This window comes from Podarcis tiliguerta (assembly GCF_965153285.1).
Source record: "Podarcis tiliguerta genome assembly, chromosome: 17".
In the NCBI taxonomy this organism is placed as follows: Eukaryota; Metazoa; Chordata; class Lepidosauria; order Squamata; family Lacertidae; genus Podarcis; species Podarcis tiliguerta.
Genome location: NC_139550.1, coordinates 37905954 through 37929212, shown reverse-complemented (window position 1 = coordinate 37929212; position 23259 = coordinate 37905954). Strand labels below are relative to the sequence as shown.

The following is a 23259-nucleotide window of genomic DNA, read 5'->3' as shown; positions in this document are numbered from 1 at the left end:
CCAGGTTCTGTCTGTGAAACTAGATCTTTCCCTCATCCTCTTCTAGTACTAGGGTGTTTCTGGCTACCTTTTGGGAGAAGAGCCCTCTTACCCTCGTGGGAGGGCTGGGACACAAGTGTTTTCACCATTGAAAAGCACAATATTGGCATTCAGCTTTATTTCCATGTGCTTGGGAAGAGTAGCCTGGGATATGATCCAGCTCTCCCAAGTGCTAGGCTGTGTCATCCAGAGAACAGAGGTCTACCTTGGGATCCAGCTCCAGAAGCTGTGTGCTGCAGCCTTGCCAAATGTCCTTGGGGCTGTTCTGTGGGGTTGCACTTTCACCCTTCGGGATTGCAGAGCATGAAGAGCCCACCCCTTAGACAGATGGAATCTTCCCATCTGTATTGGTCAGATCAGCAGCTACACTTCTCTCTGGCTGCCCCTTCTGGTGGCCTGGTCTCCAGGTGAACTGAGTCCGGTTGTGGCTCTTCAGGTACCCTCCGCTGAGGTGAAACAAAAAGAAAAGTGGTGAGGGGCAAGTGGTTGATGCAGATGGGCAGAGGGCATGAGATGCAGGCTGTTGGGAAGGACTTTGTCTTATAGGAAAGTTGAAAGCAGGGAGAGGTGTTTTTGTTTTTAGGGATAAAAGCCATCTCAAAGGTATGTGGTCTGCCCGGGGCCTTATAAGGGCAGGGCTGAAAATGAGGTTTCTTACGTTCTTTAGTACGGCCCGTATGGCCCACTCAAACACCTCCTGCACGTTGGTGGCTTCCTTGGCGCTGGTTTCAAAGTATTTGGCTTCATGAAGCTTGCTCCACATTTCTGCTTCCTCAGAAGACACCTGGACAAAAACAGAGCTTGGGCACACTCTGCTCTCTTCCCAATTCCATCTGCAGCTCTTAATCAAAAGGCTTGTGGTCTTTTTAGTGTACATAATGAGAGCAAATCTTTAAGATAATATAATTCTTCCCCAGATACCAAATTCTACATCGCTGCTCGACAATTATGCCAAAGTCCTCTGGTGAAGCTGTTCATTAGGATACAATATTCCCTGAACTTTCTGTCCACTCCCCGTCTCCTTGAGTCGTGGCAAAGAGTTCTTACAGCCCCCTAACAGAACCCCTAACTACTCCAACCCAATATGTCTGAGAGCCATACAGGATGTGGACCTGTGCCCTGCACCTGGCTTCATATGTAGCCCTACCCAGTGGCAGACTTTGGGCTTTAAAATTTCAGCAGTGCACTGTGCAATGCCAAACTTTGGGGGGGGGGTGGCGCCTCTCGCCTTCTGCTGTTTGCTATTGTTGCAGGGCCCCCTTAGCTTGGCAGCCAGTGTGGGTGAACCAGTGGCACTCCCCTAAATCCACCTCTGCCCCACCTCACGGTTCTCCAGGTCCATCTTGTTCCCAATGACAGCAGTGGGGAACGTGGGCTCTTCCTCTGGCTCAATCTGCAACAGGAGCTGCTTGTGCCACTTCTCCAGGGCTTGGAAAGAGCTGACGGATGTGACATCGAAGACGAGAAGGCAGCAGTCTGACCCCCGGTAGAGGGCAGTCCCCAGTGCTTGGAACCTTTCTGTACCAGCTGTGTCCCAAATCTAGGTGCAAGAAGGGATAGAAGCTGAGACCTTGATTTCAAGACATCCCCGGGTCCTTGGTGACTTACCTCCATTAATCTCTGTTCTCACAAAGGTTAGCAAGCATAGGTTTTGTTGTCTGGGGGCATCAGAGGATACCATGCCAAATGATGGCGTGGACTAGAGTCTCCCGTTTCATTATTCAATTGATGTTCTGGATTCTTCCACCATGTTTGACCAGGGTTGAGTGGCTGCCACAATTCTGCCAACAGTGAACTAATCTACACATCAGAATGTATATAATACCAAATGGCTATAAAGAGATGGAGAGCTGAAGGGGAGCAGCTTTCTGGAACCCCATCTCTCCAGCTACGTTGCTGGGAGTGCAGAAGAATGATCCATACTTCTACATTTCAGGTGCCAGCTGTCCATTGTGACTGGCACCCAGAAAACGAGTGCTGTGATGTGCTGTTTTGCCATAAAAGTTGGCAATCTTGGATTAAACCAGCAGCCAGAAAAAGTACTGAACAAGATGGGGACTGCAGCCCTGTCATGTTGAATGTTGCTTCCTACGATTAGTGGAAACTGACAATTGTGCAAAATGAGAAACCACAGAAATATGCTTACCACAAGCTGCTGAATTCAGCTTTGTCACAGAACTTGGGTCTGCGTGGTGCAGTACTGTACACGGACACGACTAGTTGGCTATATGGGCTGGAAGCCTTTCCTCAAGCCAAATTGGCTGCTAGCATTGCAAAGGATCTTTGGGGGGGGGCCTATCTTGGTTCATGCACTTTGATCAGGAGTGTTTGCTGTAAAGGTGCCTTTTCTGCCATGCTCTTGATTTTTTTCCTTTTGCTTTTTTGGATGGATGGTGTTTAATTTTGCCCTGCTGGTATGGCATTGGCCATCATAATTGTCTATGAATTGATAAAACTTTGCATGGAACAATTGATAACATGATCCCAAAGAATGATCTGAACACATGTGGTGTAAATTCTGCTCAGCTTGAGGCTAACCTGGTCTAGCTTTGTAAGCTTTTGCATCGATAGAAGATCACTTTGGAAGCCATATGGTAAGCTCCTTACAGGAAGGGCCAAGTGTAGGTGCGTTACGTTGACCTTGCAGCCCAAGAGAGAATTGTGTTAGTTCATAAGAGTTGGGCCACTGCATATTTGGGACTGCAGCAATATTGAAATTTCTTTTTTTTAGTTGTGCATATTGCTTCTGTACAAATTGGGGAGCAAGAAATGGAAATCAGAATTCAGCATTGTCATTAACATTAATTCTAGAAGGGAAAGGGTGTTTGCTGTAACTAAGAACTGATTTTTAGCAAATAGCTACAGTCCACATTGTAATATGCTTGTGGCACCCCACACAGGGCCTGTCTCATGGTGATAGGCTTTAGTCCACAAATGCCTGTATCTTATTGACTCTCTTAAGGCTGCCACAATAAAGCTAAAACAAGGCACTTGTAACGAAACATAGCAGATTTGGGGTGCTCATATTGAGGGGGCCAGAGGGCCCCTTTTCTAGAATATTCTGTTCCATTTTCCTGTATTTTATTTGCCACCACAATTGTCACTGAGCACAACCGTCAATTCACTTGCCCATTTTAAATTCTCTCCCTTACACACAGACCTTTAAATATTTTCCTGAAATAGGTGCTTGTACAGAAATTGGATCCCTGCTACTGCTCCCTCCATCTTGTGCACGAAGGGTGCCATTCTGGCTACATAAGGCACATATAGGATAATTGTAGACCTGAAGTGGGGAACTTGTGGCCTCCAGGTGGTGGTAAGGCTCCCTCCAGTCTCAGCCAGCATGGCCAATGGCTTAGGGATTATGGGAGCTGGAAAAGGAGTATGTTGCTAAAATTGCCCTAGGCTGGAGCACAGGGTTTTTTTAATGGGTAACATGGGATGAGCTTAGGGGGCGGTCTTTGCCCAACAGTGAGCCTCTGCTGAGCCTACCTGCACGGTCAGTTTGCGTCCATCAATGTTTACTTCCTTGCTGAGGAAATCTGCTCCAATAGTGGCTCTGTAGCGACTGCTGAAGCGGTTGTTAACATACTGGTTCATCAGGGCAGACTTGCCCGCCCTGCGGGAACGGAGAAGGGTTGACATTTTAAATTTGGAGGTCTAGTCAGTAACCTCCCCTGCACCCCGCCGCCTCATCAACCAGCACAGGGCTGCAGAGGTGGAGCTGGTTCTCTGCTCCTGAACTGCCTCTTGCACACAGCCTTGTGATAAAGCCTTTTTGGTGGCAGCAGTGGGGAATCCCACGGTAAGATGGCGAAGGCCTTTTGAGTAGCAGGCACTGGGGCACAGCAGCACAACGGGAAGGTCTGATGATTTGCTTGTGGCCTTCCGAGGAATGTCTAGTTGGCTACTGTAGGAAACGCGCGGCGTGAGGCTCAGTTGGCCTCTTGAGTACAAAGGTTTGAAAAAGGCATAAGGAATGCCTGATGCAACTCCAAAGGCAGAATAAATCATCTTGGTAAAACAAGCTTAAAATCAAACAATGGCAAAAGCATATCTTGCATCAAAATGCTTTGGCATTACATGTACAAAGTCTCCAGAAGCCTTTTCTGATGGTCACTTGTGCAAAGCTTTGTGTTTGAAATGATTAAGACAAAAATCAGTCGAACAACTGACATGGTTTCAAAATGATATTCAGTGCTTTGCATGCACTGTGTCTGGCAGTGTTTGAGCCCTACTCTTCTTGTATGTTTTTCTTCACATTTGGTAGATAAAGGTTAATCCTAACTACCTTACTTTTTGGCATAAAAGGTAAATGAGAAATCTTAAATCCTCATTGCATTGGACAGTTGTATGCATTCATAATATCTTAAACACATACTAAGGCCCCTTTTGAGTTTAGATACAGATAATGGAAATAAGCAAATTATTTTACTCAATACATAAAAACTACACTATGTTTAAATAATGGTTATAAAAAGTTGAAGGTGAGTGTTGATTATAATTATACAGTAAGGATTATTACTACACTGCCATAAAGCTGTGGTTACTTAATAAATTAGTTGCAACAACAGCTGCTACCAGGCTCTTCAGAGTCAGGTTGATGGGGGAAGGTTAAGCAAGCACATTTTTCTGAGTATTTTGATGTACAGGTGTTTTTGTTAACACTTGTGAAGTTATGCTAATTTTCCAAGCATGCTCGACTAGAGGGGAAGCTGAATAAAAATGCCGTAAGTTCTCATGTTCCATTCAGCTCCCCATGACTAGCAAATGCAGACTTGCAGCCTGACCCTGCACCTGTCTACTCAGAGGTAAATCCCACTGAGTTCAAGAGGGTTGTACTCCTGCAGTCTAAATTATGCAACATATTTAAAATGGCAAAATAATGTGAAGAGAACAAATCACAGTTGTGCATAAAACATACAGGTTGCAGGTTTTTCTTTTCTTAAAAAGCACCTTTTTATTGCATTGATGCTCTCTGGGTTCAGGCAATGGTAATACCACTGCGTCCACGGGATAATAGTCACTTGACTTGGCCTCTAGTTATTTGGTGTTGCCTCTTCCATCTGCTTTAATTCTGGGAAGAAACAGCTGGTCTAGTTCAGCTGTACCCCACAAAATTGTCCTGTTATCAGCTGCCTGTGGTATATACACGGAGCCCGGGCAGCTGCAACGTGGTCCCACTTGTTGCAGGTACTTTAAAGCAGTGTTTTTCAACCACTGTTCCGCGGCACACTAGTGTGCCGCGAGATGTTGCCTGGTGTGCCGTGGGGAAAATTGAAAAATTCGCAAGATTTTAAAAAGTAATAAATTCAATTTTTCGCCCCCTAGGCGGGCGCCGGACTGTGTCCTGGGTATGGGGGGGGGGTTTGACCCCACCCTCGACCAGCAGGATTGGCGCTCCTCAGGGAGACACCCTCCACTTTTCTGATGTCCGGGCTGTGATTGGTCCAGACTCCAGCCTGGACCTATCACAGTAGGACATCATCTTCCGACTTCCTTCCCACCCAAGCACAGTGTGCGCAGCAGCGGAGAGAAGACGACGTCGCGACTCGATTCACCAGGAGGACCGGAGAAGTTGTCATTTTATTTCTCTTCAGTCTCCACTGAATGCCTTGACTGGGTTAGGGACCCTTATAGCTCAGCATCAGTTGGTGGAAAGGACATGACTTTACAGGAGCAGGAGGAACTAACTGAACTGAGACAAAATCGTGGTTTCAAGCTAAGATTTGCTGATCTACCTTTGGACAGTTTTTGGTTGGATACTGCCAAGGAGTTCCCCCTTCTGGCAAACAAAGCTATTTTGACATTGCTCCCATTTTCCACTACATATCTGTGTGAGATGAGCTTTTCAAGCATGATTGCTATAAAAACTAAATACAGAGAGAGACAGAGAGCTGTTGACGAAGAGCTACGTGTGTGTCTTTCTTCGATTCCAGCCAGAATATCAGCTTTGTGTTCAGCCAAACAGGCCCAGGTTGTGCTCTGAATAAAGTATTTTATAATTTTTCATATTTCTGTTTACTTACTATTTCATAATAAAGTAATTATAAAATACTTTCTTTGTGTTTATTTGATTCCTATTCAAGAGAATTACTTTATATATAGTCAATATAGGCACAAAGTTAATTTTTTTAACATTTTCTAATGGTGGTGTGCCTCCTGATTTTTTTCATGAAACAAGTGTGCCTTTGCCCCAAAAAGGTTGAAAAACACTGCTTTAAAGGACTTTGGAGGAGGTGGGACAGGAGAGCAGCGTGCAGCGCACCGGGATCTCGCTGCCCGTGTGAAGCAGAGACTGAGGCGCTCGGGGAGCGAATCAAGAAGACTTCTTCAAGTGGGCGCCTCGCTCCAGGCCGTGCGGGCCGGACGCTTCCCAGCCCGGGCTACAGAGAATACCGCGAGGATGGCTGTGGAGGCAGCAGAGCCTCGCGGAAGTGTCTCCCTGCGCGCGTCGACCGGGCTGCACCGGACGGGCTGCACCTGCCCCTGCGCGGCGGCGCCGCCCCTTCCACCTGCCGCCTTAACCCCTTGGCTGCCCAACGGGGACAGGATCCCAGGAAGCCTTCCTCTTCCCGCCAGCCTGGAGCCCCGACACCCGCTTAGCCCTCGGAGCCCGGCCGGGGGGCCAGGAGGGGGCCCGCCTTCCCCGGCGCCTTCCCCATCCAGGCGCCCCTTGTGCTTACCCGGAATTGCCGATCAGCAGGATCTTGAGGTGGGAACGTCTGAACATGGGGCGTCTGCGCCAGAACCTGCGGAGAGACGGGCGGGTGAGGGCGGCGGCGGCGGCGGCGGCGGCGGGGCAGCCCTACGGGGGCAGCTCGGGAACCGGAGCCTCCGTCGAGACCCCCCCCCCGCGGCCAGGCGTGGATTCCCACGACCTTTGTGGGGTCCCCTGCTCAGTCCGCGGGGCGCCCCCCCCCCAGCCACCTCCCTCAAACTCGCTCCGGAGAAGGGAGTTTGGCGCTGCTTGGAGCTCCTGGCAGCTGCTCGCTCTCGCCCTCCCCGTCGGCGCGCCTTCCTGCCGGGCTTCTCGGCGCCGGGGAGGAGGAAGGGCGAGGGGCTGCGCCTTCCGGACACGCTTTCAGGTGAGGCCGGTGGGATCCGGCTTGTGCCCAGGCGAAGCAAGGATCGTGATGGAGAATCTCATGTCATAGTTAACTCAATCTTAATGCTTATTAAGATCTACAGAGATAAACCATAGAAATCAGATCAGATTCACACACCTGTTCACAGGTGCTATTATCCTCACAACAGTTCTGCGGAGATTGGTGCTGGGCGCTTCCAGGAAACGTTGCCCTTGACCCTTAACCTAGTCTTGGAACCATGGGGGTGGGACGGGCACCCAGGGTCCGCATCGTGGGGCATCTGCTGAGGCCCACAGCCCTCCCTGCAGGGCTCTCCCACCCCACTGTAACCCCCTGCTTTGCTGCCCCTGTTTGCCACCCCTTCACCAGCAATCAGAGGGAGGGGCAGCCTGGCCCGGGGCCAGAAGGGAAGGCTAAGTGAGCAGGCGGCAGCTGCACAGGAGGGGGGAAAGGAAGCCTGAGCCCCCCCCCCCAGGTGTGCTCATCCAAGTGGTGGGAGAAATAAAGGCACCCTGCACATGCTCAGATACAAGCACATACGTGTTTTAACAAATCATTCCGCAAGTGCCACAATCAGCCTCTGGTGCTGGCACAAACTAAGTCTTCTTAAGCCCTTGGCGAGTGCCTGCTAACTCTCTTGTTGGGCAGCCCTTTCCCTTCCTGATTCTGAAACTGCATTCGTATATTCTGTCATTTTCATTTCATATAATAAACCAAGCTTTCTTTGTTAATGTGTGTCTCAAGACTCTTAATGTACAGCTATTTGTTTGCCTCTAAAAATTACTGGGTTGCCCACCTGGCATTTAAGAGGTCTTTAGGATCGCCAGCTCAGGACAAAGTTAAATATTAGGTGTCAGGAGTTTTATTTAAGCAGGGATAGAGGCAAACACATATTCGTAAATGGGTACACATTATAACTCTAGCAAAAGATTCCAAATCTCTTGGTGTGTGTGTGTGTATGAATACATGTGAGTGCTGGACATGCATGTGAATTCAGACATATACTGTAACACAGTCTGGAATGCCGTATTAATACCTGTTTTTGATGTGTGAGGAATGCCTTGAGAAGCGCTGACCCTGGAAACCTAGCTTGGCTCAGTTCTGGAACAATCCGAGGATGTACCACCCCCACCCCCACCCCACAACCTTCTGCCAATGCTGTGTATGCTCCTCACTACTAGGCAGCTAAATGTGCTTCTGTACATCTGGAATGTGGGGAAAGGTTGAATCTTAGAAGAGCAATATGTGCATTGTTATATAATTAAGGTTAAGTGTAGAAAGGCCATGGAGCTTTATAAAGCATTACACATGGGAAAACCCAGGGACCAGGCAGGCCCTGCCTCACAGAATTTGCAAACTACATTTTTATCGTAGGGGAGACCACAGAGGAACAGTCAAGGATGCTCTCACTACTTTCAATGTGTCCTACACACATGAAATTCCTAGATAATTTTGCACCATATCAGTTAGTGTGTGATGGTTATTTGGTGCTGTTTAAGGCACACAAGTGTGTCTCGTGTGCACCATCATGTGTGACAAATGCGCATGGATCTATTTTGCCACATGTGCACATTCATCCAGTGAACGGGGCAGAGGATAGTGAGTGACCTCCCTTGCACCACAGCACGTGTCCAAGCCTGCATTCGAATATAGATAGGGAGGGGATCTCTTGGTAGACCACCTGCCTTTCTTTGGATGTCCAAATGCAAAGGAAGTAGGGCGAACAGAAAGGAGGATGGCTATTCCTTCACCTTTAACTGCTGTGCAGGTAATTTCAGCCAGAGCAGCTTGTTGTGTAAGCTACATCTGCTGCATTTCCCTTTTCTGCACACTGTTAAAAGAAGCTGGAGCCAGAGACACGGGTTCCACCCAACTTGGTGGGGGGCAGAGCAAGCACATGACATCATGTCCGCAACATGCACATGTGATGTCACACGACGGGAGGAGGCCACAAGGCCCAGTGCAGCTACAGACAGGCTGGGCGAGGCCCTTCGCAGGCCACAGAATATTGAGGGAGTCTGGCCCCTCTGAAAATTGGGGGGGGGGGGGAGGAGGGCTTCAGCCCCCACAGATGGCGCCCCTGGCAGGAACCCAGTTCTCTTTTTACCCAGCCTCCTCAAGTGAAGACAAGTCTCTTACATCTTTAAAAGTTGCATAAAAGGGGGGGGGGGCGCAGCAGTTTGTCCTGCTGCGGGGCTGAGAAAAGCTCAATCTGCATTCTTTTTAGTTGCATAATTGCCTTACCTGACACATGTCCAGTAGACCACTTTGATTTGTAGAACTGGCACTGTGGCAGGTACTACATAATACTCATTCCACAGTTGACAGAAAAATCAGTATTTTAGTGCGGCAGCAACTGCACTTTGGAAGTCCCTGCCTATTGAGAACAGGCAGCCGCCTTCACTGTACTTTTTTCAGTACCTGCTAAAAACATTTTTGCTTTGGGAAAGCCTATCTAGACATGTAGAAGTTACATGTTTTGATATTTTGTTGCTGTTAATTTTAATCACCTGCTTATCCTTCTTTGTTTTTATTGATACTTTTAATGTTTTTAAAACTGCTTAGAGGTTTGACTGCAATCAAGTGTTATATAAATGCTGTTAAATAAAATAACAACTAAATTCCTGCGTTCACCCAATTGTTAAAGACACGCCCCCCTGCTGTGAAACGCGGCTCTGAATTAGGAGAGAGCAGGGGGTCCCTCCCCGCCTCCCCCAGATTGGCAGCAAGATTATTCGGATGCCTCGGCACCTTGTTGCGGTATATATTTGAAACGAACCATGTGGCCCTAGAGGGAAAGCACACGCACCGCCCTCTCTCCCTCCAGAGTTCGCCTGGGGCGGGGGCGGCAGCTGCTGGGTTTTTGCTGCCAAGGGGGATTCCTCCCCTGACGTAGGAGCGGGGCATCCCAATAGCGGTGACATCACGCAGCCACCTTTGGGGTCGTCCCTGCTCCCCGTCGCCCCTCGGCCCTTCCGCTCCGCAGTCCCTCAGGAGGCAGCGGGGAGCCACCCGAGTTAGGAAGCCTTACTGGGAGCCTTTAAATGCTTTGTGCCTCATTGCTGCCCTTTTGTTGTCACGATCACTGTTCTGAGATTCCTGCTGCCGATCTCTGGGCCGGATCACGGCAGGTGTAGGGTTAACTAATGGAACCGGAGGAAAAGGAACAAATCAGGGTCTTCGCCCCCCACGTGGGAGAAAGGGTGGGGCTAGTGTCAGGTGACTTGGGGAAATCATATGACCAGCAGTTCCCTACTTTTGTAAATTTTTAAGTTTTTTTTGGGGGGGGGGCGTTGTACGTGGTTTTATGCTAGTTTCTCGCGGAGAGCGGCAGCGCGCTTCGGGACTCTCCCCTCCCCTCTCGGGGTCGGATCCTGGGACGGGCTGACTGCTGATCCTGGAGCACCTTCGCGCCCCTACAGGGATCGCAGCGAGGATGGATTTGGCGTCGCTCTTGAGCTGGCATGGACGCATCTCCCGAGAGCTGGACGCCGTGGTGGATTTCTGGCTTCAGCATTCGCACGACGAAGAATACGGGTGATGGATCGCTGCCTGTCTATTCATCTAGGCCCCCCCCCCGTCGCCCCAGGGCCAGCCTGCGTGGGTTGTGGCTGAGGGGGCATTTGAACACGGCTCTCCCGCAGTCCAGTCCTGTACCACACTGACTCCCTCTCATGACATGGGGGGAGGTTATGTTTATAGTGATGCTATACACGCCATTAAGGAAATCGGCCCAAATGGGGAGGGGGAAGAGGGTATGTGAAACAGGGGAGCCCTTCCCAGAAAGGGGGGGGGGTGGAACATCCCACTGAGATGCCAGGAGATACTTCCCCCTCCCTCCCCTCACATGGCCTGAGACAGACAAATCTACCCTCCAGAGCAGGGGGGGGGTGACACCTCTGGCTTGGCAACCCTTTTCATTTAGCCCACTATTTTCGGGAGGCTGTGCCCACCTGACTCACACGTGACGTCATGCATGACTTGAAAGCAACCACCCGGAGCTTAGGGCTCCCTGTTGCTCCTTGGACCAGCATGGATGACGTTCCACTGGGAAATTCTCCTCTGCAAGCTTCATGGAAACAAATGTGAGCTGTGGGCAAGATGTCCCCAGATATGTTCTCCTTCCATTTCCGTGGGGCTTGCGGAGCAGAATGTCCTGGCAGATGGTGCTCTGTGAACCAGGTCTGCCTGCCCTCTTAAAGGCCTTCCGCGTTTGCTGCGCCTGCTTTAGCTCTAACTCCTGACACTGCCAGAGGCAGCTTCCTGTCTTGCTTCTCGCAGGCCAGGGCTGGGGGAATCTCCAAAACTCCTTGGGCCCCAGCTCCCATCCCCCCTGGCCATTTGTTGTGCTGGCTGAGGGGCTATGGGGAGCCCCACTCAGCCACGCCCCATGACAAGTTCCTGTTTAGTCAGTAGTTCTCTGCCCGGCCTGCTCTCATCCTTTTCTCTAGGAAATTGTCCCCCCCCCCCCCGGTTCTCACCCCTGCTTCTTCTTTCTCTCCAGGGGGTTCTTTACATGTCTGGGCCAGGATGGGAAAGTTTATGATGACTTGAAATACGTTTGGCTGCAAGGCCGGCAGGTAGGGGTTTTCAGGGGCCGTGGATTTTGGAAAACTTTTTAGATTTTCTGTTGGGATCCCCTTTGTGTGGTTGGGGCTGGGGTGGGAAACGAGGCGGGGGAGGGCCAGCTTCTCTGCAGCCAGCCAAGGCTTGATTGGAACCTGGCTTGCCCGGAATTGGCCTCAGAATCTGGTTTCAGTGCTGGCCTTAAAGCTTGGAATGAACAGGTAAAGCAAACTTAATAAATAAATGGCACAAGTCTCTCTGAGCATGTGCAGAATGCCTCAACACTGCAGCTCCCCCGTCAGTCCCCCATATTGGGAAAGTTTTTGCACGAGGAATTTCCAAGCCAGCCTGAGGTCCAGCACCTGTCTCCTTAGAGGTTAAGAATAGGCCAGGCCTGCGCATCACTGTGGAGAGCCACGCTCACAGCTCATACCCTGAATGACAGACATCAGTGCCGGGGCTTAAGCCAAGGAAAGGAAAGCTGCGGCCCTCCAGGAACGGATGGAGTCCAGTTCCCATCATCCCTGACCACTGACCTTGCTGGCTGGGGCTGATGAGTGCTGGAGTTGAGCAAGTGTCCTCATCCCTGGCTTAGCCAAGGCAGATGTCTGCCATGAGACTAGAGGGCCCAGGTTACCTCTCCATCCCTTCCCAAACAGGTGTGGATGTACAGTCGGCTGTATCGAAAAGTACCAAGATTCCGGCGCCCTGAACTCCTGCAGGCAGCCCGAGCAGGTAACTTCTTCCACCTTGTGTACAGAAGGGATGGGATTTGGGAATGAAGGCAAAGAAAGGATAATATTGGGTGGGCAGACAGAGGTCTGTGGTGTGTGGACTAGGACAGGGAGTTGAGATGAGGGCTGAGAGACTCTTGGAAGTTCTGATGGTTTGGAATGGTGGTGGGATTATAGGGGTTGTCCCCCCACAATTAATCATCATCATAATCTACCGTATTTTTCGCCCTATAGGACGCACCGTCCCATAAGACGCACCTAGTTTTTTGGGGGGGAAATAAAGGAAAAAAATTATTTCCCCCCCAGGCGCGGGGTTGGGGAAGCCCGAGCTTCCCCCGACCCCAGCCCCCAAACAGGCAGCTCTCTGCAAGCCGTGGGAGCCCAGTGCTGGCTCCCGCTGCTAGCGGAGAGGTCCGCGAAGCCTGGGCGCGCTGAGCTCAGCGCGCGCAGGCTTCGGCATGCAGGCACCTCTCCGCCAGCAGCGGGAGCGTTCCCGCTGCTAGCGGAGAGGTCCGCGAAGCCTGGGCGCGCTGAGCTCAGCGCGCGCAGGCTTCGGCATGCAGGCACGTCTCCGCCAGCAGCGGGAGCGTTCCCGCTGCTAGCGGAGAGGTCCGCGAAGCCTGGGCGCGCTGAGCTCAGCGCGCGCAGGCTTCGGCATGCAGGCACCTCTCCGCCAGCAGCGGGAGCGTTCCCGCTGCTAGCGGAGAGGTCCGCGAAGCCTGGGCGCGCTGAGCTCAGCGCGCGCAGGCTTCGGCATGCAGGCACCTCTCCGCCAGCAGCGGGAGCGTTCCCGCTGCTAGCGGAGAGGTCCGCGAAGCCTGGGCGCGCTGAGCTCAGCGCGCGCAGGCTTCGGCATGCAGGCACCTCTCCGCCAGCAGCGGGAGCGTTCCCGCTGCTAGCGGAGAGGTCCGCGAAGCCTGGGCGCGCTGAGCTCAGCGCGCGCAGGCTTCGGCATGCAGGCACCTCTCCGCCAGCAGCGGGAGCGTTCCCGCTGCTAGCGGAGAGGTCCGCGAAGCCTGGGCGCGCTGAGCTCAGCGCGCGCAGGCTTCGGCATGCAGGCACGTCTCCGCCAGCAGCGGGAGCGCTCCCGCTGCTAGCAGAGAGGTCCGCGAAGCCTGGGCGCGCTGAGCTCAGCGCGCGCAGGCTTCGGCATGCAGGCACGTCTCCGCCAGCAGCGGGAGCGTTCCCGCTGCTAGCGGAGAGGTCCGCGAAGCCTGGGCGCGCTGAGCTCAGCGCGCGCAGGCTTCGGCATGCAGGCACCCCTCCGCCAGCAGCGGGAGCGCTCCCGCTGCTGGCGGAGAGGTCCGCGAAGCCTGGAGGCGCTGAGCTCAGCGCGCGCAGGCTTCAGCATGCAGGCACCCCTCCGCCAGCAGCGGGAGCGCTCCCGCTGCTGGCGGAGAGGTCCGCGATGCCTGCATTCGCCCCATAAGACGCACCCAGATTTCCCCTTCATTTTTGGAGGGGAAAAAGTGCGTCTTATAGGGCGAAAAATACGGTAATCAGTTAGCCTTTCCTGTTAACGGAGTACTCCTTGTATGGTAAGCCATTCCGCCCCCTGCCCCCCGAGAGTGAGCCTGAGGCAGAGAGATTTTGCCTAAGGCCACCTACTGCGTCTGTGGGAGAGGGGCAATTTGTGCTGGGGCTTCCCAATTCATAGCTCAATCCCTGGTTGTGATCAGTTGGGAAAAGTATAAAAGTTGGTGGGCATTTGGTTGCCAGTAGCAGAGAGGGGCAGAGCTGCCTTCCTCCAAATCTACTTCTTTCTCTGAGGTGGGGAGTTCCTGTTAGAGCATGCGCGAGTGGCCCCCCCTTCGCAGAAGTGTGCCTTTGTCCTGACTCGTGATGGGCGCCCTGTGAAAATCCAGCGCACCATTTTCAGCGAGTGCTTCTATGTCCTTGGGCTGGATGAACTTGGACGAGCAACTGGGGAACCTCGTTACCAGGTGAGGTCAGGAGAGCTGGATACAGATGTCCTGATTGCCTGCCTGCCTCCTTATATGAACAGTGAGCATCTAAACCTGCTTATCCTCCCTCTCTTCTCCCTCTGATTATTACCTCAGCAAAAATACCCTTTCCCCAAAGCTATGGTACAGCTCCTAGCACATGGCTGATAAAACCGCAGCTGTAGGGTTGGGCCCAGAGTGGAGAGACAAGCTCATTTTACCTCATGGTGCTGCGGTTGAGGGACGCCTTCCTGTCTCTATGGATACTGGAGTTCCGTTGATAGAACTAGAAGAAGAATAGCCATCATCTACATAGGGGAAGAGGCTGGTCAGCAGGTTGAGTCTGCTCTTGTGTAGGGTTGACCCTTGTCCAAAGTCCTGGTCCATGGGAGGTGCTGTGGGGCCTGCTGTGAACCTCTGCTCCCCCAGGAGGCAGTGATGGCCACCAACTTAGATGGCTTTATAAGAGGATTAGACAAATTGGTGGATGAGGCGAGGGCTATCAATGCCCACTAACCATGATGGCTCTGCTCTGCCTCCATAGTTGGAGGCTGTGATGCTTCTGAATACCAGTTGCTGGAAACCACAGGAAGGGAGAGCACTCTGGCACTCGGGTCGTGCTGGAGGGTTTCCCAGAGGCCTCAGGTTGGCCACTGGGAGAACAGGATGCTGGACCAGATGGGCCATTGGCCTGACCTGTTATTGGCCAGTAGACTGCAGAATCCTATTATGGGTGGCAAAAGAGTGCTCAAGTACGGAAGAGGAGCCCTTCTGGATCAGACCAAAGGCCTACTTCGTCCATATCCTCTTTCCCACACTAGCCAACCAGATGCCTTCAAGCAACACATGAGAGCGACAGCTCTTTCTCACCCTTTTCTCTTGGGAACTCTACTATAACGCATATCTCTGTTGGTTGGAGGAGTGCCGAGTGGCTGGTTGTTGGGCAGCTGTCTGGCTTCTTCACTTGCTCTCTCTCACCCTCCCTGCCGCTCAGCCCTGATGAAGCCTGAGCAGTGAGCCAATGAGTTTGGCCAAGGCCTGCTGAGTCCCTTGGAGAAGTGGGACACGTGACTCCAGGCATGGATGTTGTGGGAATGGGACCAGCCCTAACCTGAGCTTTCCACTTGGCTAATGGGTATTTTCGTAGGTTGTAACGATGTTCCTGTTGGCAGAGGGAAGCCCTAGCAATGATGGAGGCCATTGTGCACTGGGTGAGGGAGGATCCCTCTGAGCTGGGACGCCCACTGCTGGCGGGGGCAAGCCCACATGACTCCATGGCTGTTCCCATGATGCTCCTCAACCTGGTGGACCAGCTGTCAGAAGGAGATGCCGAGGCTGCAAGCCGGTTCAGTGAGCTGGGAGGCTGGTCTGCTCAGCGAATCCTCATGCACGTGCAGGTAAAGGGGTGGGAATGGTCGCCCCCCCGCCCTGTAGTCTTGCTTTTATCTACGTTTGATACGTTTTAGAATAGAATTCTTATTTCGCTACAGAGGGATGGTGCTGCTGTGTTGGAGAACGTTTCTGAAGAGGGCGAGGAGTTGCCAGGGTGTTTGGGAAGGCAACAGAATCCTGGTAAGAAGAGACCAAGAGCCAGGATGCTTTGGGAGTCAAGTGCAGCAGCGTATATTTTGCTGAGGAATTTCATGTTAGCCAGAACACCAGGAATCTAGATTTTTAGCAAACAAATTTCTAGCCTGTTTAGCAGTAGTGCAAAGTTTGAAAATATCTCTGTCAGACCCACAGGTTAGGGTCCTGAATGAAGAGTTGGGCTGGTGTATGCCTTGCACTCCATTGCTGGGAGATTTGTAGCTCTCTAGATGTTGGATGTCAACTCCCATCAGCCCCTGCCAGCAGGGCCCCAGTCAGGAACGATGGGAACTGTACTCCCAGCAACACCTCAAGGTCCACACATTCTCCAGCCCTGGATTGCAGAGGATCAGGTGGTGGAACTCTGCACCGCACCACTGTAGATTGCAGGGGCCATATTTTTAATGTAACTAGTCATGGGCTTAGCCAAGAGGGGACAGGGAAGGGCAGCTGCCCCCAAAATCAATAAAAATCAATAAAAATGCACAGCTAACTGAGGTTCTGCCCTTGCTAACAAAAATCCTGGCTACGCCCAACTAGTTCAGATTTTGCCAGCCTGGTATGTCCTGCCCCCACCTTAAGGTAGGTGGTGACTCCTAGGGGCCGAGGCAATTTTGACATCTTCCCAATGTCAGCCCCCTCAATTTTCAGAGGATGTTTGGCTCTGCCCCCTGGTTTCTTGCAATGTTGCACAAAGTTGCATCAGGTCCCCTCAATCCTCTGGAGAAGCCGGCGCCTCTGCACCAGAATGTTTTGGACTACAATTTCCATCAGCCCCAACCAGTATGCTTGTGCTGGCTGGGGCTGGGGGCTGTTGGATATTCCAAAGTATTTGGAGGTTGCCAGGTTGGTGGGGGTTGGCACGTCAGGGCTACTGTTAGCCGTGCTCAATTGCTACGTGCAGGGAGTCTTTATGTGGAGCCTTCAAAAGTACCGCACTGTCCTCTGCAGTCTGAAGTGGTGCAGCCCAGATAGCTACCCTCTCATACTGCAAAGACTGGCGCCTAGACCTTGGCACAGCTCCTTACTAGCATCCCTGCCTCCACAGCCCCCTTGCCCCTTGTGACAGTTTTCTTTCTCCCATCCCCAATTTATGCAAGAGAGAGAGAGGCTGCTCAGCTGGGAAACAGTTTCACAGAGTCCCCACCCTGCCACCAGCTGGTGCAAGCCAGTGGCGTGTAGGGGGCTCCATAGAACGGCCTGGCTGAGCAATGGCAGATGTATGCTTCTCAACCAAGCAGTTTAAAGAAGTGAAGGGAGGAACAAGCTGTATTGGCCCCTCTCCGATGCAGCATGTTTCTCCCTCTGCAAAGGGGGCAAAGTGGGATGGCAGCTTCACTCAGCACGATATCGCTGGTGAAACTCCCGCTGCCCCTGAGTCCCTCTGCCTCCAGTGCCCGGCTGCAGCTTGTTTCTCCCTTGGCGCGCTGGGCACTGGTGGCTAAGGAACTGAGGAGGAGGCTGTTTCACCTGTAATATACCACTGAGTGAAGCTGCCATTGCTGTCTGCCCCTCATACCAGTCCTGGGCGATGAACTGGTACATCACCCAGGCCTACTGGAGACGGAGAGGAAGGGTGTATCAAAAGGAAAATGAATTGATACTGATTTTTATATATTCGTAACTTTGTATTACTGTAACATTTCTGTATGTGTGTTTTTGTAATATTTTGTGTATGTTGCCTGTTGTTATGTCAAATTTCTGTATACTTATTAGAGATATTTTTTATATATTAAGTGATATAGAAATAAAATAACCAATCTGCCTTGGGATGGGGTGGGAGCCATTTTTTCCTGCCAAGGGCTGCATTTCCTCAGCATTCTCTGCCAGGAGCTGCGTGCCAGTGCTGAGTGGATGGATCACCCTCCCTCCCTCCCTCCCTCCCTCCCTCCCTCCCTCCCTCCCTCCCTCCTTCCCTCCCTCCGCCCCCTGCATGGAATTAGGCTGAGGGCAGTGGGTTGCCTGCCCCAGAACTCCGAGCCAGCACTGGGGTGTTTCTTCTCCATTTTTTGTTTCTAAGGCCATGCGATTGAAGCAGGCTGGTTCCTGCTCCGCTACGCGCAGCGCCAGCAGGACTCAGACCTCGTGGCCCAGGCTGTGGAGAAGTTCATGAAGGAGCCATTCCGTCTGGGCTGGGACCCTGAACATGGTGGACTCTTTGCCTTCCAGGATGTGGATGGCCTCTGCCCAACGCAGGTACAGAAGCTTGGACCCTAAAGCCGACACTCACCATGTATTTGACAACTGCCCTCCTCCTGGGATCTCTTGGGCTGTTTCCTCCCACCCCCCAACTTGCCCCTCTCTCTTCTGCAGTTAGAGTGGAAAATGAAGCTTTGGTGGCCACACACAGAAGCCATGATTGCATTTCTGATGGGCTTTGCTGAGACTCGAGACCAAGAGCTCCTGGGACGCTTTGTCCAAGTGGCTAAATATGCCTTTGCCAAGGTAAGCTTGAAGCCTGGCCATGGAGGGCAGGGGGTGCCATTAAGTTAGAACAGAGGTGGTGAGATGAGGTTTGAAGAAAGTGCATTTCCTGGTCAAAGGCTCTGGGGGCTGGGAAAGAAGCGATGCCCGAGACCTTGCAGAGCTGTGTGCTGCTTGGATGCAGCATAAGGTCAATATAGTGACCGTCAGCTTCCTAACCTATGGGAGTAGCACCAGGAACCTAAAACCCCTCCATAGCTCACACCTCACACTGTAGATCATCTTATAATCTGATACGCATATTGTTTCACCATCTTTGCTTGTTCTTCTCTTAGTTCAGTGACCCACAGGCAGGTGAATGGTTTGGCTATCTGAGCCAGGAGGGCACGGTGGCTCTCACAATCAAAGGAGGGCCATTCAAAGGTAAAGAGGCTGTGTGGTGGCTTAATTGTGATGGTTGGGGAGGGGGGGCAGTAATAAGATTTAATCTGAGCAAGAATGCCAGCAAGGCACACCTGCAAGGCCTTTCCCCAGTACTGAAGTTCAGTGGTAGAATGCAGAGCGCAGTGTAAGAAGAGTGGCTCTAGAATGTGTGTTCACTCTGCTACTGATAACCAGCACCCACTCACAGCTGCCTAGAATTAGCAGTGCGGGCAGAAAGAGACAGCAGCATATACCTGCCTCAAGTAAATGCTCTCTTGGGATCACCTGCTGCTTTTGGAGTAAAATGACATGCTTCCCCTATGACCAGTCTCCCTTATACCATCCATAGGGCTTTGAGGGGGAAACTACTACTGCCCTGTTTGAAGTGTTGATGCTTCTATAGCACTATCAACATGCAAAACCTGTCAAGGACATTGAGGGAGAATTGCAATATCCCCATTGGGACTGCAACTTTTTCAGGTTTTACAACTATTACTCTGTTTTCATGGGCAACCAACGTGCTCTTGATTTAAGTGCTATTTGTTTATAACACATCTAGATTATTTATGAAAGCTGAAGATAGCAGGCCCCATGGCTCAACCCCTCACACAGGAAGGAAGGAATGCCTCTTTTTTAATTAACTTATTTATTGACATTTATTCATAGATACTACAAAAATACATACAAAGTACTTTTTATAATATACTAAGACAGCTACCTAGTCTAAAAGAGAACAAAGTCAGAAAGGAGAGATCTGAAAAACGAAAAAGGGAGAGAAAAGGGGAAGAAAGGAAAAACTACAGAACTACAGAAAAGAGTAAGAGGACTTCTGTCTCTTTGTCCTGCAGCTACATATAGGAATATAATATTTATTCCTTAAAATCCAACCATCCTATCTTCTATATACCAGTATTTTTTCAGTCTTCAGATTCTGACAAGTTAATTTTCTCTTTCATGCAAAAAGTCCTTAAGAAATTTCCAATCCTTAACAAATGTAATGATTTTTCTCTAATTAAAACATGTTTATTTTGCCATCTCAGCCAGATCCAATAATTTCATCAGCCATTCTTCTATAGTGGGTAGGACTATCTTTTCATCTTTGTGCATAGAGCAGTCTTGTTGCTGTAGTCATATATTGGAGTAATCAGGAATAAAGTTAAGGAACTACTGATGGAATTTCTGGAAAAGGAGGCTAGAAATATGGAAGCAGAATTGGATAAAATTTATAGAATCAACACGCTACGAAAAAATAAACTTCCAAGAGATGTCTTGGTCCAATTTGTTAGGATAAAAAACACCTAGAGACGATACAGATTTGACTGTGCTGAAAGAAATTCCATCTAAGATACTACATAAAAGAAAAGAATACAGCTTAACAGATAAACTTAAACAGAAAAGAATCCGATTTAGATAGGATGCAGCAGAAGGATTCTGACTTAATACAGTACAGAGAGCAAGAGAATTTGTGGAGAGATTTAAATCTGATATTAAAGATATGCAAATGGAGGAGACTTAAGATGCAGCAATGGGAGCATCAAGTATAGAGGTGACAAATTAACTTGACTGACTATGGATTACAAAATTTTAACATGGAATATAAATGGGGCAAATGCTTCACAAAAGAGGAAAAAGGTATTTTATCACTTGAATATAGTGAAATTAGATTTAAGATGTTCACAAGAAACACTTATTAGGAAAAAGGACACAAAATATTTGATTCAAAAAAAATTAGGGGAAGAATGTATTTCTGCAGGAACAAAGAAAAGAAATGGAGTTATATTGTGTATATACATTCCCAATTTTGTCCAAAATTGATTCTTTTGGATGAACAAGGTAGATTTATTGGGGTGGAAATTAACATTTGTGGAAAAATGATTTTGGATCTAGGTATATATGCTCCAAATGATAACAAATCAGCTTTTTATAAAGGATTCATGGATAGACGGAGGGATTATGCATATGAAAACTGGTGCCTTATGGCAGATTAGAATGCTCCCCCCCAGACAAGGCAGGAGTCAGAGAAATGTATTTTGCAGCCTGTTGTCTAATGTGGATGAAGGAGTGGTTGACATGGAGAAGGGAGAGGACTTTAGAAATAGGACATGACCTAAGGTTTGGATGGCATGGATATCTGTTAAAGTTAAAGTTAATGTAGATTTTAAAAATCACTGTATTCGAAGTGCCATATTAAGAATTTGGAATAAATGCAAAACTAGGTTGCACCAAAAGACACCTGTATGGATTTCACCACAAGAAGTTTTTCACAGAAAAGAGATGACAGGCAAAGGGAAATGGATAACATACCACAAAATAATAGAAACACCTCAATGAGATGGGGGAGCCTCTTGAAGCAAAGCAAGTATGCTTCCCCCAAAAAACTATTTGTGTTGTTCATACACAAGTTATGCAATCCTAACCATGTCAACGCAGAAATAGCTTATATTGAGTTCAGTGATGCTTACTCCCAGGTCAATAGGGTTAGGCTTGCATCTTAAGATTTGCCACACTGGAATCCTCTTAGCCTTGGTAGTATTTTTTCTGATCTGTAATATGCATTCTGCTAGCTAAACTTCCATTGTTGTGATTTGTTAGTAACCTGCAGGCATTCTGGAGAAAGGAGACCAGGCTTCCTCAGCCTTGGCCCTCCAGGTGTTTTTGGCCTACAACTCCCACGATCCCTAGCTAGCAGGACCAGTGGTCAGGGATGCTGGGAATTGTAGTCTCAAAACATCTGAAGGGCCAAGGTTGAGGAAGCCTGGATTAGACAAATGACTGCTTGACTTCCTTTTCAACCTTCTTTTTACCATTTCCCTCATTTTTATGAAGTTTCTCCACAGCTGTTCAAATGAGCCAAGAGCTGCCCCTGATGGTTCCAAATCTACTTCCTGCCATTAAACCTTGCTAGCTCATTTGTTTAAGACACATGACTTGCAATACTTTAATGTCCCCAAACCAAGCTGTGGTTAGGGAAATGCAGTGAAAGAGGGTGTTTGGGAGACAGGATCCCTGTCTTGTTTCATTTATTTAAAGCATTTTTATCCTGCCCCCTTTCATTCCTCCCCATGTCTGTCTTTGCAGGCTGTTTCCATGTCCCCCGTGCGCTCTGTATCTGTGAAGAAATTCTGGAATCACTCATAAAGGAAACTCAGTTGACCAGCCAGGGATGAAACACTCCACTAACTCTTGTATTAAGTGAAGGGATGGGTGTTCTCTACTTTCTGCCTGGGATAAATCTTAATTCCAGCCACATTCTTCTTCAACCACAGTAGAAACTAAATAACCCCTTTTCAGCCACTTCTCACTCCCAGTTCCAGTGGCTGTTTTACACTCCTGGCCAACCTTGATTTTGCAGAACTCCCTCCATCGTGAAAACAAACCTGCTACGGGTCCCAGGCTGTGCTCTCTTACAGGAGGAGATAGGTTGTTAACCACTGGTCACCTCCAGACCATACCTTTAAAACATTATTAAGCACTCTTATACCACTTTAACAGTCAGGTTTCCCCAAAAGTTTCTGTGTGACGACCCAACAAACCTACAATTCCTAGCACTGTTGACAAACCATAGTTCCCAGGATTCTCCATGACTGTTAAAGTAGTATAAGAGTGCTTTAAATGTATACTGTGAATGTGAGCAATATTTTGGCTCTTAACTGTTTTCATGGTGGGAGAACTTTGGGGTTGGTTTTTTTTTTTTTTAATGCTTTCATTCTCTCCCTGGTTAGGAAGCCTTTGCCATTTCCTTGCCTGATGTTCACCACTTGCCTTTTCTTCTTTGAGGGTCCAAATGAATCTGTGCAATTGAGAAACAATAAAAAAGATACACACTGAATGGAAAACGGGAATGTGTTGGGTCTACCCTGTTGTGCTTTTTTCCTATTCATGGGGAGAGACACTACTGGGGGATGGAGCTTGAGGGTCTGCCAGAGGCCTAGTTTCACTGAAGTGACTGGGCTATATAACATATCTGACTGGGGGGGGGGGCTCACAAAAATTGCCTCTCAACATATAACCTAAGCATGTTGGAGTGACAGGTTCTAGCCTAGCCTTCTCCCTGACATGCCTGTTTTCTGTGTGAAGTGATTTATTTGTTTTTAATGGGGTATTCTGTCATGTGAAGCCCAACCTACAGCCTAGACTCAGAAGAAGTTCTAAAGAGACAGAGAGAGCAGGGGCTACTTGGATGGGTGCAGTGGCGGGGGAGCATGCCACATTCTATATTCTCCCAGTGCAGAAGGGGCCTTGGCCAGGTGGAAGAGCTCAGGTTTCAAATGCAGGAGCCTCCCAGGTTTAAATTCATGTCCTCCCAGCTTCTGTCCCAGCTTCTGCCAATCTGGCAGTTCGAAAGCATCATGTCCTCCCAGCTTCTGTCCCAGCTTTTGCCAACCTGGCAGTTCGAAAGCATACCAGTGCAAGTAGATGAATAGGTACTGCTGCGGTGGGAAGGTAAACTGTGTT

General features: G+C 49.8%; 2 protein-coding genes across 7 annotated transcripts; one reads left to right on the top strand and one right to left on the bottom strand.

Moving 5' to 3' along the window:
• Positions 1–142: 142 nt before the first annotated feature.
• Positions 143–14659, bottom strand: LOC310668148 (ras-related protein Rab-7a-like). 6 transcript variants are annotated; one of them, XM_083421164.1, is made up of 6 exons: positions 14592–14659; positions 6726–6791; positions 3532–3658; positions 1361–1579; positions 698–880; positions 143–485 (listed from the first exon to the last, which is right to left on the bottom strand). In XM_083421164.1, the coding sequence occupies exons 1-6, from the start codon at positions 14594–14596 to the stop codon at positions 396–398; spliced, it is 690 nt and encodes a 229-aa protein (XP_083277290.1). In that variant the 5' UTR covers positions 14597–14659; the 3' UTR covers positions 143–395. The 6 variants fall into 6 exon arrangements, with proteins under 6 accessions (XP_083277290.1, XP_083277294.1, XP_083277292.1 ...); XM_083421168.1 differs by having other exon boundaries at positions 698–823; positions 14592–14656; XM_083421166.1 differs by having other exon boundaries at positions 14483–14598.
• Positions 10333–22640, top strand: RENBP (renin binding protein). Its single transcript, XM_083421098.1, has 10 exons — positions 10333–10664; positions 11632–11707; positions 12353–12428; positions 14198–14370; positions 15543–15767; positions 15861–15942; positions 17978–18153; positions 18271–18402; positions 18717–18804; positions 21883–22640. Exons 1-10 carry the CDS (start codon positions 10564–10566, stop codon positions 21969–21971), a joined length of 1218 nt encoding a protein of 405 aa, XP_083277224.1. The 5' UTR covers positions 10333–10563; the 3' UTR covers positions 21972–22640.
• The last annotated feature ends 619 nt before the right edge of the window (positions 22641–23259 follow it).

Bases quoted from the DNA above. Each gene is read 5' to 3' on its own strand.
- RENBP (XM_083421098.1), top strand. From the start codon at position 10,564: ATGGATTTGGCGTCGCTCTTGAGCTGGCATGGACGCATCTCCCGAGAG. The intron at 15,768-15,860 runs GTAAAGGGGTGG...ATTTCGCTACAG, and splicing joins GAATCCTCATGCACGTGCAG to AGGGATGGTGCTGCTGTGTT. The intron at 18,403-18,716 runs GTAAGCTTGAAG...TTCTTCTCTTAG, and splicing joins CTAAATATGCCTTTGCCAAG to TTCAGTGACCCACAGGCAGG.
- LOC310668148 (XM_083421164.1), bottom strand. The intron at 3,659-6,725 runs GTAAGCACAAGG...CCGTTCCCGCAG, and splicing joins CTGCTGATCGGCAATTCCGG to GGCGGGCAAGTCTGCCCTGA. The intron at 486-697 runs GTAAGAAACCTC...GTTTCACCTCAG, and splicing joins TACGGGCCGTACTAAAGAAC to CGGAGGGTACCTGAAGAGCC.